The sequence below is a fragment of the Chionomys nivalis genome, chromosome 6, assembly GCF_950005125.1.
Source record: "Chionomys nivalis chromosome 6, mChiNiv1.1, whole genome shotgun sequence".
Lineage (NCBI taxonomy): Eukaryota > Metazoa > Chordata > Mammalia > Rodentia > Cricetidae > Chionomys > Chionomys nivalis.
Genome location: NC_080091.1, coordinates 20,709,859 through 20,726,119, shown reverse-complemented (window position 1 = coordinate 20,726,119; position 16,261 = coordinate 20,709,859). Strand labels below are relative to the sequence as shown.

The window sequence follows — 16,261 nt, the reverse complement described above, 5'->3', positions numbered from 1 at the left end:
AGGCAGAGGCAGGCGGATCTCTGTGAGTTCGAGGCCAGCCTGGTCTACAAGAGCTAGTTCCAGGACAGAAACCAAAAACTACGGAGAAACCCTGTCTCGAAAAATTCAAAAAAAAAAAAAAAAAAAGATCCTTATACATTGTTTACATTTTGAGGTCATTGTCCTCATTTGCTGCACAGTTGTTTAAAGATTGTTTAATATTCTAATATAGAGCCTTAGTCATATAGGCATTAATAATTATAGGTCAATAGTCATCCATGGTTGTCATACTTACAGTTAAACTAATCAGGTTCTTTTAGATACATAGAGATTGTATTCCACATAGATAGATAATCTTCAACCACTTCAAAGAACTGTAGAACATGGCATTTAAATAACTTAGGGTTCTGTTGACATGAGACATGATTGCTCCTGGCAGCACCAATCTATTCCCAAGAGAACGCTGGGCACCAAAGATACTCTACTTGAAGCTTGTTTTCTTGTTGGCAAAACTGGCCATTGGGCAAAGAACTGTCCCTGCCTTGACCACTGACAAAATGCATTATGTCTGGACTGGACAAGCAAGATACAAGCAAAAAGACTGTCAGAACTTGCCAAGACAGGGTAAGATGGTTTTAAATTTTTTTCCTGCCTCTGAAAATGGTCAGTCAGTCACTCTAGGCCTTAGTCAAAGTTGGTTGCCTCAATGTCGCAAATGAGACTTTGGCTTATTGCCCAGATAGTCAGTTGTCTCTGTCATTTATTGCACATTTTGGAAGTTGCTTGATCTCACTTTCTGTTTACTCAAGTAATATTGTTTCCCTTCTCAGGTCTTTGATGGGGTTGAAGACTAGATAGTCATAGTTTCTTCTCATGACTTGGCAAAGCCATTTCTAATACAAGACTTAGACTTAGGGTAGGATAATTATCGAAACATTTAGTATATGTTTCTTACTTAATATTGTTTATGCTGGTTGTAATTCTAATTTTTTTTACTTTATATTTGTTCTTATTGTATATAGTTTTGTATTGGGTTCAGAACTCTCTTATTTAGACAAAAGGGGGAGGTGCTGTGGAAACCCCTTAAGCCAACGGCCTTTGAGATGCTGGACCACTTTGGGTGTGGCCTGGGGCACTATAAAAACAGATGTAGAACCATGTGCAACCTCTCTCTCTCAGCTGCTGGATTCGGTTCCTGTTCCCTGCTTGTGCAGAGGACTGTGATCTGTGAGTCTATCCCTAAATAAAGAACGCTTTATTATACTCAGTTCTGAGCTGGTGTAGGACTACTTTAACGTGATCCTCTACAAAAACAGTGTTCTCAAAGGGGACTGTGTGCCCCAGTGTATTGGTCAGCTTTCTGTCACTGTGCCAAATTACTGAAGGCAGCCAACAAAGGAGGAACGGTTTATCTTAGCTAATGGTTCCAGATGTTGATGGCTGCCTGGTTCTGTTATGAGGAAAAAGATATGGAGGGGGGGTGGAATCTTTACTTCATAGAAACACAGAGGAGCAGAAAGATGATGGAGGAGGGTCATTTGTCTATGTGTTACTCTCATTGGTTAATAAAGAATCTGCCTTGGCTTTTTGATAGGGCAGGATTTAGATAGGTGGAGTAGACAGAACAGAATGCTGGGAGAAAGAAGCAGAGTCAGGCAGCAGCCATGGAGCCAGCCAGCCGCCAGGTCAGACATGCTGAATCTTTCCCGGTAAGCTATTACTTCGTGGTGCTACACAGATTATTAGAAATGGGTTAAGTGCTGAAGAGATGGCTCAGCGGTTAAGAGCATTGCCTGCTCTTCCAAAGGTCCTGAGTTCAATTCCCAGCAACCACACGGTGGCTCACAACCATCTGTAATGAGGTCTGGTGCCCTCTTCTGGCCTGCAGGCATACACGCAGACAGAACATTGTATACATAATAAATAAATAAATAAATAAATAGAAATGGGTTAATCAAGATGTGAGAATTAGTCAATAAGAGGCTGGAACTAATGGGCCAGGCAGTGTTTAAAAGAATACAATTTGTGTGTTGTTATTTCGGGTGTAAAGGTAACTGTGCGGGAGCCAGGCATGATGAAAAGCAGGCCTGCCCACAGCTCCTTCCTTCTACAGAAAGAGAGGAAGGGAAAAGCACCAATATCGTCTTCACAGGTATGTTCTAACATCCATCCTTTCTTCCACTGCCAACCTCCCAAGCAGTGCTTTGAGAGGCCACGCACAGTTAACGGGCCAGCCTGCCAGGTGCAGAGTAGATGTGGCCTTGGAGTTGCAGCCTTAGTTAGTGTGGTGACCACTCCTCTCCAAGGGCCTCCTGGAGGCAACAGGGACTTGCTGGGTCTTGCCCACTCACGGGTTCCTATGCTTTGCCCATAAGGGTTGAAAGTTGATTCTCCAAGGATGCGGATGAGGAGGATTCTCCAGGTCTTGAGGGATCTTCAGAACCAAGTCCCTTAGCCCTTTGCCTGCTTTCTCTGGGCGTCTATAGGGAATGAGGGGTGGCATTTGTTAGAGCGTGCATATCCTCTCTTATTTTGACAGGATACCTGCAGCATTTCTGTGTCTGAAAGGAGCTGAGAGCAGTCCTAACAACTCTTACTTGACTCCTCCAGATTATCTGTCTGTTTTTAACTCCCGACAGTGGCGTGATTTCTCCCTGAATTTCTTCATCTCAGGCGGTGATACAAGTGCAGAAGACAGCTGATAGATGGTTTAAATTTATCATATATTAACCTGTAAGAAGGTTCCTAGGGGCAAAGGGTGTTCAGGAAAGGTTCTCACTGCCTACCCATCCACAGCCACTACAGGCACCATCTTGGTCTGTGTGGGCCATCTGTCCTGGGACTATTTGGAGCCTCATCTAGCCCAGCAGTGTGGATCAGCCTGCCTCTAGGGAAGGAAGTAATGCTATACAGCTGGCTTGCCTTTTTCGGCAATTACTAGCTGCTATTGGTTAATAGGCAAACCTCAACCTACTGAGCAAAGTTCAGGGTTCTGGTTTGATTTGTTGTTGTTGTTGTTGTTGTTTGGTTTTTCTCTGTGTAGCCCTGCCTATTCTGGAACTCACTTTGTAGACCAGGCTGCTAGCTCAGACTCAGAGATCCACCTGCCTCTGCCTCCTGAATGTTGGGATTAAAGACGTGCGACACCACCGCCCATCTGCATTTTTTAAGAACTCATAGTTCTTCCAGAAATTTGCTTGGGCATTATAGGCATGAATATCACAGCTAGAATTAACTCTCTTTTTTTTTTGTATGCTTCCTCCTTTTGTGGATGGCCCCAGCAGTTCTCAGGAAGCAGGAGAGTTGACTGAAGAACACCTTACTTGCCAGCTGGGCTGGAAAGGCCACACAGCTCTATGAAGGCTGCCACATAGTTGCTTCTGGTCTCCTCCCCGGGGAGGATTCAAGCCCTGGGGGTTCACTTCACTAGGCAGCTCTGTCAGTGTTCTCTGAGCCGTTATGTTTAGCTTTGTTTGGCTTCCATGGGAACACAACTTTTTCTTTTCTCAGTTCTCTGCTTATAACAACTTGTCACTGAGAACCTGAGCTTTGTCCAATGAGCTGGACGTGATGCGCACAGATTCGTAAATACCCACGAGGGAAAAAGAAGCGTCTCCCAGGAAGACGGTGACCTCATTCACTCCTGGGAGTGTACTCCTTTCTCATTGGAAGACCCGGAGATGTTATTCCTACTCTAATTTGGTTTCTTTGCCCAGCTATCCTCAGATTTGTCCTATTTTTAAAACCTTGGCTAACAGCCGTTCTTGAAGGTCTGGGCGTAGTGTATTAATAGCACCTCACTTAGGGTGAACAAGAGACCTAGATCTGATTCCCAGGACAGAAAACCAATCAAACCCTCGATCGGTCATCAATCAACCTACTTACCTTCCTACCTTCTAAGTCAAGCACGGTGACACATGCTTGCAATACCAGACCTGGGAGGCAGATTGTACCTGGGGTACAGAGTGGACCTTTTCAGAAATAATCTGAAGCCTCTCCTGTGTCTAGGCCCCCGGTTCTGCATTGCTGAAGCCCTCACGGCAACTGTGGTTTTCACTACTGAGCACTTCAGCGGCTCCTGAGTCGGTTACCTGTGAACACTTCGCGTTGCTGGACGTAGCTCCCTGAAGACGGCTCCTAACAGCGGCAGTAGCAAACACTGCGGTACTGGCTTCCCGGGAGAGACTGCTCGGGAATGGAAGTGTGTTCCCCCACGTAGACCCAGTGACTCGAGACGGGCACTGCCGTGCTAACACTTTTTTGTTTGTTTGTTTCTGTTATTGCTGAGGCAGGTGGATCTCTGTGAGTTCGAGACTAGCCTGGTCTACAAGAGCTAGTTCCAGGACAGGCTCCAAAACCACAGAGAAACCCTGTCTCGGAAAAAAAAATAAATAAATAAGAAAAGGAGTCACAGAGCTGTTAAGCTGACCAAAGTCAAGTAGCTGTAAATAAAAGGCCAGAATTTGACCCCGTTCAGGAGCCCTTCAGTCTCCGCGTGACGCGTCGTCTTAGCTGTCGCTGTTTGCCTTTTTGAGATAGGGTCTCATGCCGCGTTGCCTAACCCTGTACATTAGACTCGTCAGCCCTGTCCTCAGACGAGCAGGTTGGGCTGCCTGAGGAGCCCGAGCAGTGCTGTGATACAGACAGAAGTCTACCGGATTGCGTTGGGCTAGGGAGGCAGCACAGCAGTTGGGAGTGCATCCTGGCCTTCCAGAAACAACACCCCTGTCGGGTGGAAGACAATCACTTATAACTCCAGCTCCAGGGGGGACCCAATACTTCTAGCCTCCTCAGGAACCTGCACACACATACGCATACCCACACATAGATAAACACATGCACATAACATTAGAACAAATAAATCTTTTATAAATTTAGCTTGGTGTGTGTGTGTGTGTGTGTGTGTGTGTGTGTGTGTGGTGCATGGTGCATATGTGTAGGTGTGCACATCTGTGCATATGTGCACAGACCAGAAACTCAGGGTGTTCTGGTCTGTTATTCTTCCCCCTTATCCTGATTTGAGTCAGGGTCTCTCACTGAACCTTGGGCTAGGTGACCCTCTCATCTCTACCCTCTGGGCATACACGGCCATGCCCAGCTTTTTATGCAGTTGCTGAGAACCAAACTCGGGTCCCCATGCTTAGATGGCAGACACTCTTCCCCACCGAGCCATCTCTCCAGCGCTCACTCTGTACGGTTCTTAATCAGTGGCTTTATGATGAAGATATTTTTGAAACAGTCTGCCAGAAATGAAGCTAAGACCATCCTGAGTATAAACAGTTGTTATCTGTCTAGGTTGTCATGAGATGTTGGGGGACAGGGGTCACACATGTCCTTGCTATCTGAAAACTGCTGGCCCTGAATGTGTGAGGGTTTCCATAGAAGAGAATTTGTAGCTTTCACAAATTTTATTTATTGTGTATCTGCAGTGGTTAGAGGACAACTTTGGGGAGTTGGTACCTTCCTTCCGTGACGTGGATCTTGGGGATGAAACAGGTCATCAGGCTTGGCAGCATGCACCATTGCTTGCTGGACACCTCCCTGGCCCTCACTGGATTCTTAGATTTAAATTGCATCTGTAAGGCAAGAGCCACTAAAATGATGTTTTGGAGGTGTATCCACACATATAACTATATAAATGCACCTGTAAACTAAAATACATACACACACTTATATGCACATATGGACATACACTCTCATATCACAGAAGTACCTGGAAACCTCTTAACCGAATGTTAAGAATAATTACTGTGGGGGGGGGTTGGTTTTATGTCGTATTTAGTTTTTATTTTATGTGTATGTATGCGCCTGCAGGAATGTATGCGTACCCTGTACATGCCTGGTGCCTACTGAGGCTGGAAGTGCTAGATCTTGGAGCTACTGTTCCTAACACTTGTGCCCTGCTGTGTGAGTGCTGGAAACTCAATCTAAGTCCCTGGAAGAGCATCAAGTGGTCTCAGCCTCTGAGCCCTTTCTCCAGCATGCTCCCCTCTACCATGTCTTTGTAAAGGAAGAAAAGGAAACTTACTTCTTGCTCCATACAATCCTGCGCTGACTTAACATTTAAACCCTTGCGTCATGAGCCGCAGGGAGCCTTGCTGGGGCACAAGGGTAGAGATGCTGCAGGGCTCACCTTGGACGCTGCTAGAACTCATTAACAGCCCAGAGCTAGGCTGTGTCCGGCAAGCCTGGTTGCCTAGGAGGGATAAGGTCAGCCACCTGCCTGCGTACAGTGGACAGCCAGGAAGCCCCATTCATGTGGTACATTGCCCTCAGAGACGGGTGCCACTGAGTGGGAAGTGAGATCAAGGGTGTCACAAACAGAACCAGGCTGTGTGAAAACAATAGCAGCCTCCAGCACAGAGCAATCTGATATGGACACAGAAAGAAAATGACTGGGCCCATGTCATGGCCTCCTGTGTCAACCGGCATCCTCGCTGCGTGGCGTATCTGGGTCCTGGCAAATACACAGATTTATTTATTCATTCATAATCACATTTCTCTGACAAGGTAGACAGAGATGGAAGACAGCAGCCCCCAAATGTCTTCCTGGCCGTCCTGATCATGCCCTTGTACAAGTCTGCTGCCAATCTATCCAGATGTTCGAGAGGATGCTAAAACAGCCTCTGCCGGTGTCGACATCAGTCATTCTGAGATCTGTGCCAATTCACAGCCTTGGTTCTGGAGAGAATATAAATAATATAAAAACCTCACATTTCTTTAGTATAAAAGCAGTTGCCTGGTGGTGGTGGCACACGACTTTAATCCCAGCACTCAGGAGGCAGAAGCAAAGAGATCTCTTGAGTTTGAGGCCAGCCTGGTCTACAGAGTGAGTTCCAGGACAGCCAGGGCAACACAGAGAAACCCAGTCTTGAAAAACCAAACAGTAACATGGCATCTTAAAAGTTTAGGTTTTTCTTTTCTTTTTGTTTTTTCAAGGCAGGGTTTCTCTGTGAGATCCGCCTGCCACTGCCTCTTCCCTGAGTGCTGGGACTAAAGGCGAGTGCCACCACTGAGCAGCTAAAAACTTAGTTTTTCTAAAACTGCCCTCAGAATCTTTTAAACTGTTTCACTTTATTCTGTCTGTGCAATCAAATTTACTTCCCCTCCTCCAGTCCTCTCCAGAATTTGAGTCTCTAATACCCACAGGAAACAGAAAACCAGTTTCAAGCAGGTGAGCAGAAACAGAGAAAGAACATCAAGACCTAATTATAGTCCCGGGCGAACAAATGATATTAATTCTCATATTTAATCATCTGCTCATGTACAGCTCTGTAGTTTACTCTGATACTTCTGTGCTGAGCTTGTCGGCGATGTCACTCGGCTCCCTTATCATACAGGAAGCAGGCTACAGTGGGTCCTTTGTAACGAAGGCTAGGTTGGCATTTCATACAGCTGTGATACACCAGAGACAATCAGTCACCTCCATATGAGGGGAACCAATCAAACTCAGGTGAAACTTGTTATTTATCTAATTTGAGGGTCAGAGTCCAGTTTAAGCTAGTTAGGTTCTGTTTAGGTTCACACTACTGTGACAAAAATCCCATCTAAGACATTTTTTCTGTAGGGGTGGGGAGCTAGGGCTTAAGGCTGGTGTCCAATCATTTCCCAGCTAACGCAAGGATTCTGTCAGTATCCTGTCCCTGGACTATTAGCTGTGCCCGCCACAAGACAGTTTCTGTCAACATTCATTTTCCTTCCATCTCTATTTCTATTCTGTTCTCCCGAGTTTCAGGCTGTTCTAAAGAAAGGACTTCAATAATGGATAGTTTGACGCAATGTCAGCTATTTAAGATTGCAGGTGCTCACGTCAGCCCCTGCTCTCTTCTGCCTTCTTGTATTTAGGGAGAATTGTGAAGCTTTTTTAAAATTCTGTGACTCTCTGAAGAGAGATTACGCAAAGGGAAGGCTATAGTGGTAGAATTTGGTTCTCAGCTGATAGGAGCCAGAACATCTGAAAGCAGTCAGACCAGAGAGTAAGCCAGAGGAAGCTCACTTGAAAGGTAGTTTCTGGCTTGGCTGGGTTGTTCTACACACGGATGCTAGGTTGACCACCACCGAAGCAGGCGTGATTCCCGTGAGGCCTGGCTCAGGCTGATAGTCCTTTTTATTTTATCCTCCGGTTCCTAACCTCAAGGTGGTCCTGGGATTACAGATGTAGAAAAGCTAGTAGGCTGAACCTTCCTGCCATATTCTTGGCCCGTCCCTCATTGAGAATGAGTGTCCCATACAAAACTCTACAAAAACAACCATTCCAGAAAATACACAGAGAGGGTACTACCCAGGCACCCAGAAGGGAGTGGCCCCGTCATACTGTCTAGAGAAAATGGCACACTTTGGAAAGCCCTCCAGCCACCCTTTCGCAGGCTTTAAAACCACATGCTCTGCTTCTGAAAACACAGGGGGAAAATCACATTTTTCTGGATTCTTCTGGCTGTCTCTGTATGTTTGCTTGATAGGTTATTTAGCTGTTTTTCTTTGTATGTTTCTATATTTTTTGGGGGAGGGGAAGCTTTCGAGACAGGGTTTCTCTATGTAGCCCTAGTTGTTCTAGAACTGGTTCTGTTGACCAGGCTGGCCTTGAACTCAGAGACCTGCCTGCCCCTACCTCCCGAGTGCTAGGATTAAAGGCTTGTGCCATCACCATCCAGCTGTTTCTATATTTTTATAATATATTATAATAAACATTGTTTATTATTGTCTTAAAAAAAATTAAAAATCGGTGAATATAAAATATACCTTGTGCAAAACAAGTTTTATTCAGACATGTGTAATACTGAAAGTGGAGACCATCTTCAGGAATCAGTTTTGTTTTCCAAAAAAAATATTTTAGAAAACTCTATGTACGTTAACAGTAGTTTTTCTAGTGGTCCAGGGTTTGGAGAATTCCTTTGAAAGCTCATGTCATTTGTCCGGCCATTGCTTGCATGGCGACTCGGCAGAGCTTCGACCCACGGCAGTAAGCAGACACGGACTGGTCTTTTTCACTTCCAGATCTCATGGCCTGTGAGTCAGCACTAATGGGGCAGCTGCAACTCTTCCTTCCAGGGCTGAAATCCCATTATCTGATGAAACCCTCTTTTCCTCCACTTCACAGCGGGACACATTACCTACATTCTAGGTTACGTGGGAGTACCGGGAAAACAGAAGACGCTTTTAGAGCTTTTTGTCCCAAACCACACACCCATTCTGGATGTACTCTAAGTATTCATTTGAAGATATTTTCTGAAAGGCTCGGGGAGGGGAGGAGGGGGGAGCAACATCTAAAGCCTTCTGGTCATTGTTTCCTAACTTCTTCCCTTTGATAAGGGAAGGGAGCCAGACGGTTCACGGGGGACACTGGAAGCTTTGAAAGTGTCTCCTAGCTGCTTTAGGAGGAAGGACTTGCAGGAGATCTGGGGTAGACGTTTTAGAGCAGAAAGGTGGTTACCATGGGCCAAGAGAACGGCATTCTAAACACATAACCCCAAACAACTACGATTTCCGAGCGCCAGGATCACATGACACACATGCTCACAGGATTAGAGTTTCTTTGCTGGAATATTCCTGGTGTTTGGTAACTGCCTGCGGAGGTGGTCCTGGTTTTCCCCAAGGGGCCATGAGTGGCCTGTGTTACTATTGGCAGAAGGAAGAACCCTTAGGAGGTGGGAGGAGCTCAGGTCGTTGGGGACGCACCCTTGGAGGAGCCTGGAACCCTGCTATTTCCGGTCTCTCCAGGCTTCCTGGCTGCAGGAAGGGTTTGGCTTTGCTTCTTATATCTCGCTTCCATGATTCTCTGTCTCACCTCAGGCCCAAAACAAGGAGTCAAGTGACCGTGGACTGAAGCCTCCAAAACTGAGAGCCGAGAGAAACCCTCCCTCCCTCCCTCCCTCCCTCCCTCCCTCCGAGGTGATGACTGCTCCAAGCATTCTGCCTCAGTTACAGGAAGTCCATTAACATACTTCGCCACAAGAACAGTTCTCATTAGACTAGTTCCTCTTTCTCTGTGATTACATGTACATTTACATGCATGTGGAGGCCAGAGGTTGATGTCAGGTGTCTTTCTCCTGTGTGTGTGTGTGCGCACGCGCACACCTGCCCCTGTGAGACAGGTGCCCACTGCCATTCCTGGCAAGCAGAGCTCAAGCCCTGGAACTCACAATATAGAAGGGAGAACTAAGTCTCCTTGTCCTCTGCCCTCCATAGGTACGCTGTGACATGTGGCCCTCTCCACATACCCGTATACACGCATTCACAGAAGATAAATGTAATTTTACAAAACTGAGTATCCCTACTCAGATGAAACCCAACCTCTAGATTTATAAAATACCAATTCGGCTCCATCAGTCAGTCCCAGAAGAATCTCGGCAGGCTCAAGCTGGGTGCTGGGTGAGACCCTAGACCTGCCCACCTCCTCGCACGGTAAAGGAGAGCTTTACCTGGAGCTGTTTACCCAGCAGCCTCCTTTGTAATCAGTGCTTTTTATAATTGTTCCTCATAATCTTTACGCGTGGGAACCTCTCCAATGGAGCAGATGTGAAAGAAAAAGAAGCCAGCAAGAGGACACAAGCAAGATTTGAAATGGAGGGGTTTTCTTTTTTTATTAAAGTCACTTTTTAAAATATGTTTTTTATTTATTCTTTGAGACTTTTGCATATGTATGCAATGCCTGTTGATACCACCAGTGGGGACACAGGAGTCACAGGGTCAGCGGCAAGGCTCACGAACACTCCATTCCAACACTCCGTCCAGTTGCACGCACGCGTCAGGCTGCTTGCATCAGCGCGCCGATGCTCTCCTCCACCTCCGACAGTCTCTTCAGGACCTGCTTGACTTTAACCTCATCAAGCTCCAGACACAGAAATTCAGATTCCTGTAAAACACAGAGGGGGCTTCAGAAACCTGCCAGATGGCCGTAGCGGCTTAGAAGAGAATGGCGCCATAGGCCCATCTATCTGTGTGTTTAGTCACCAGCCGAGCAACTGTTCGGAAAGGACTGGGAGGTGTGGCATTGTTGGGGGGTTTGTCCCCAGGAAGGGGCTCTGAGGGTTCAAACGTTCACACAAAGGCCAATCTCTCAGCTAGCTCCAGTGCCACGCCTGTCAGCTTCCTGCCCTGATGATCACGAACTAAGCCTCGAAAACTGTAGTTGAGCCCCAGAATTAAGCGTTCTTTTATAAGTTGCCTTGGTCATGGTGTCTCCTCACAGTGATGGAACAGAAAGTAAGTTGGTGCAGCTACGGCTATCTTCTGGCATAAGCAAGCTCCTGACAGAGGCCCAGGACCCCAGTGCAGTGAACCAGCCTCGGGCTTTAAACCTGTGATGCTTTACCATGCAAAGCAAATCCACACCACAGTGTCCTCGATGAAGCCCAAGCATAAACAGGGACGAGTACCACTTGATCTCATTATGAGAGGCTCTGCCGGGGTTTGATGGGCGCTGCACAGATGTAAGGGAAGTACTTAGGTGTTGCTACTTTGTGGGTGGAAGCTGAGGGCAGGAAAGGTTAGACCCCATCTGAAAAGTTTAAAATGGCACAGTCACATACTAAACTCCCGGCCCTGGCCGACTTCAGAGTTCGTGCTGTCCCCACCTTATATAATAATGAAAGAACTGTGATTAGTCCTGACCAAGTTAGTCTGGGCCAACTGTGACTCCGGCTGAAAAGGAATCGTGATAGGTTCACTGGGAAGAGCTAGGCATCTAAGAAATGACCAGATCTTGAAAGAGCAGCAGATGGTTCTCAGGGGCGACCCCACGCTGTGAGGGAAGACCTCCCTCAGGCATCTCCTCCCACACTGCATCGCCTCCAATCACTCAGGATTGGTGAGTCAACCTCGGGTTAGGTAAGTGTCTGAATCAGTTCTCTGAAGTATGTGGCAGAAACCTTTCCTGCCCCAATAAACCCTAACTCTAAACAGTCTTGGAAGAGACGGGCAAACATGGGTATTCCAAAGTGTCAATCTTTTCTATCCTTAAGAACAGTTACTGAGTTACTTTCCTATAAACGCTTAGAGGTTATATGTTATAACTGCCTTGCTCTCCAGAAAGTGAAATTAAGGTTCCAGGTATGTCAAGTGACATGCCTAGTGGCCCTTTGTCTGTTAAGAACAGAATCATGGGATTAAGACTCTTACCTGTACCTTTTCCTCTCTAAATACTAAAGGAGATCAGAACATCCTACCCCAAGAATCTACTTTGACATTGTTTGAGTTGAAGGTAACTGAAAATCAACAGTAACCTTCTAGAAGTTTCTTCTATCCAATCAAAGCAAAAAACTGAGAAATAAAGACTGGGGGAAATTTTTGGTGGTGAAGATAAAAAGTTGACATAAATTATACAAACTTACTAAATTAACCTATAACTATAATTGTGTTTCTTCCAACAACTGACTGTTCCAAGTGACTTTATTTATCACCCTTCATTAATTAGGTATATAAATCTCCAAGTCTAATGGCTTCTGCAAGTTTTCAGGGTGTGTATCTGAACATAATATTTAAAATATCAATGTCAATACTATTTGTAAACATTTTTTTCCTATTAGCATTTTCGCAGTTTAACCCACAGGAGCCCACAAAGGGCCTTCTATGAGGGAAGAGGTTTTCTCTGAGGGTGCTCCCAGCCCTGATCCGGAGTGGCCGGAGGAGTGTCAGCAAGCAGCCTTACAGGGAGAGCCGTGCTGCTGCCTGCCAAGAATGTTCGGGGGTTGACTTTGAAAACCGACTTTGTTGTTGCTGAACTGCTGCACAAACTGACAGCGCTGACCTGGAGAAAGGAGCACGGAGGGCCAGAAGAGCCTCTTGGATGGAAGCTTCCACCAGGAAAAACAGTTTCCCCACTATTGGAATCCTGTCCTCAAAATTGCACTTGGACAGGAAAGGAGCTTAGGAATTCTGTCAGGTCTTCGTCTAAGAAAACAAGTTTAAACAAGAGAAGAACATGGCGCTGAGAGTGTAGCTTGGTGGGCACGATTGCTTGCCTAGCAAACACAAAGACTGCAGTCCGATCCCCAGAATGTGTAAAATCCAGCATGCTGGAACACGTCTGTAATCCCAGGATTACAGCTTCAATATCACCCATGACTACACAGCAAGTTCGAGGCCAGCCCGTGGAACAGAAGACCCTCTCAAAATAAACAAACAAAGAAAGAAAGAAATAATAAACAGAGGCCAGAGAGATGACCCAAGAGCTAAGAGCTGGACAATCATGACGACCAGGGGTTTGGATCCCAGCACGTGCCTGCGGTTGTGTCTCTGCGCTGACATAGGGCCAGGTCACAGGTGACAGGAGGATTTCCAGGGCTCACTCCTGCCGGTTCAGCTGAGAGTGAGCCTCAGACTCAAGGACAGTGACAACAGACACCCAGCACCCTCTTCTGGCCTGTGTGTGCGCATCCGTATGCAGACGCGCGCCTGCACTCACAGACACAAATAAACATACAAACATGTTAATAATGAGACTTCCCATGTTTCAAACCAAAGAAGCAATTACTTTTTTTCATAAACATTGGGCAGTTTGGCATATGTTTGGCATAATTTGGCAAAATTATACGAGATCTAAGATTTGAGAGACTTTTATCTTTCATTCAGTTTTCCTGAGACCGTTGAGTTTCAAACATGTTTATTTAACGTTTGGCCTTGGAAATGACAGTCCGGAAACTAGCAATTATTAATGAATAAATATATACTTAGAAAACTGTAAAAGAGACTACGACCCATGTTTTCCTCCAGGGAGAGCCGGCTGCAGTGTTAACTCAGTATTATATGTGAAGACACTAGGATCTAGGATCCATCTTGGGAGCCATACCCACACACACACCCACACACACTCTCTCTCTCTCTCTCTCTCTCTCTCTCTCTATATATATATATATATATATATATATATATATATATAAAGCTATGTTATATAGTTTTCTTTAATAATTGAAGGATTTCTATATGTAAGTGTGTATGTGCACATGGCGTGTGGAAGCCAGAGGTCAGCCTCTGGAGTCGTTACGCAGCAGTTCATTGGCCCGGAGCTCACTGAGTAGGCTGGCCGGCCAGCAAGCCAAACACCTCCATCTGTCTCCCCAGCCCTGTGATTACAAGCACGCCACCACACTTGGCTTTCTTTCAGGGGTTCTGGGCACTGAATTCAGGTCCTTCCATGTACCTTACTGGCTGCCTGGCTGGCCTGGAACTTGTTATGTAGACCATGCTATCTGCCTGCCTCTGCCTCCTAAAGATGGGGCTCAAAGTGTGCACCACCACGTCTGGCCTTTAACTCTACTTCTAACTGATAGTGAAAACATAAAAAATCGTATTTATAGAGTGCCATGGGACATTTTGAAATCTGCACATATTTTTGATATTTAAATCAAGTCAAGCGCACCTATTCATTCCTTTAATGGTGAAACATCCAAAGTCCTTCCTTCTAGCCTTTCGAAAGGGCAGTGTCTTGTCTGCAGTTGCTCAGCTGTGGGACATCTTAGCCCACCGAGATTGGGGCTCACCAGTTAAACTCCCCATCTTCCCCTTTCCTATCCTCTCCAGCGTCTGGTCCACCATCACTACTCTACCTTCTGTGAAACCTACTCTGTGCTGAATCCAGGACCTGACGCAAGCCCAGCACACTCTTCTGTGACCTACACCCACAGTGAGATCAGTGCGTGTGCAGGTGTGCTCTGCCATGCCACATGTGTGGAGGGGACAGAATAACCTCATGGGTCAGTCCTCACCTTCCGGAAGTCTTGTCTCAAATGTTTTACGTACTTTTGAGGGTGGGGCACTGCTATATCACACACGGAGGCTGGGGAGGCTTGCAGGAGTAGCTTCTGTCTTTCCCCTGTGTGTGTCCTGGGTCTCACACTCAGGCCATCAGCTTGGAGGCAAGTGCCTTTACCACTGAGCCATCTCCACGGCCAAGTAGGTGCTGGGGACTGAACCTAGGGCCTCATAGCCCCAGCCTTCCATCTTGTTTTGAGACAGGGCCCATGTTTATCTGTTTTTGTGTTATTTGTGCGTGCGTGCGTGTGTGCAGCGCCAGGCTAGCTGGCCCGCCAGCATGCAGGGACTCTTCTGTGTTTCCTAATTCCCTGTAGGAGTGCTGAGAGTATAGATGCTCACGTTATGTGTCTGGCTGTTATATGGGTTCTGGAGATTTGAACTCGGGTCCTCATACTTGCATGACATGCACTTTTACCACTGAACTATCTCCCCAGCCTGAGATTAATGTTTTTGTTTTGTTTCTCTGTGTAGCCCAAGCCATCCTTGAACTCAGAGATCTGCCAGCCTCTGCCTCCAGAGTACTGGGGATAAAAGGCTGTGTCACTACTGCCCGGCTGAGACGAATGTTTTCATATGCCACTTCTGATTGGCAGGCGATACTTTTCTTCCCATGCCTGACTTGTTTCACTTAACATTGTGTACCCCAGTTCCAGTGATAACACAAATGACAGGTTTTTGCTCTTTCTTTCTTTATGACTGACTTATATTCCATAATTGATATGTTTACTTCCCTTATCCACTCATCTGCCAACATATATTTAGGTTGTTTCCATTTCTTGGTTATTGTGAATAATACTGTAATAAACACAGGGGTACAGATGTCTCTTTGACGCAGTGATTTCATTTCCTTCGGACATAAGCCCAACATTGGAACTGTAGGATGATGTGGGAGATCGCCTCTTTTCTCAGGACGTTTTCATGTATGTGTATTGTCTGATATATGTATGTCTGTCTGTGCACCACGAGCATGCCTTAAGCCTGGGGTCAGAGGAGGGCGTCAATAAGCCACGATATGGGTGCAGTGAACTAAACTCAGTTTCTCTGAGAGAATAACTACCGCTCTTAACCGCTGAGCCACTGCCCAGTCTTCTTAAAGTAATATCTTGTACGTGGTCTACACTGGTCATGAAGTCTTAGTCTTCCTGTAGCAGCCTTCGAGGTGCTGAGATTGTGGGCTTGTGACATCATGCCTGGCTTGGTGCTCTGGTGTAACCTGGAGGAAATTTTGTTAATTTGGGTAAAGCGGAGCTAGTTTTCACAGAACAATGGACATAGCACACAAAGAAAAACTGCTGGATAGTTTAAAGCCACCAAGTTGAAGGAGGAGCAGTTTCACTGAAGTCTGTGAGAAACCAAATGTCAAACTCTTAACACACTGGTGACTGGTGACCGGTGACTGGTGACTGGTGCTACTTTATCTAGAAGTTCAAATTGGGGTGCACCATCATTCCTGATGAGGTACACCTTAGGTCAAATTTACCTGCAAACAGCTTTGACAAACTGTAATATTTACATACAAGGAATTGAGATT

The 16,261-nt window shown here is 46.1% G+C and overlaps 1 protein-coding gene across 1 annotated transcript in view; it reads right to left on the bottom strand.

The window, feature by feature from the left end:
* Window positions 1–10,545: 10,545 nt before the first annotated feature.
* The window catches only part of Commd1 (copper metabolism domain containing 1), a 107,108-nt gene continuing 101,392 nt past the window's right edge, over window positions 10,546–16,261 (bottom strand). Inside the window, exon 3 of the mRNA XM_057771574.1 lies at window positions 10,546–10,831. Coding sequence (XP_057627557.1) covers window positions 10,724–10,831 — 108 coding nt within the window. The 3' untranslated portion in view covers window positions 10,546–10,723. The remainder of the gene's footprint in view (window positions 10,832–16,261) is intronic.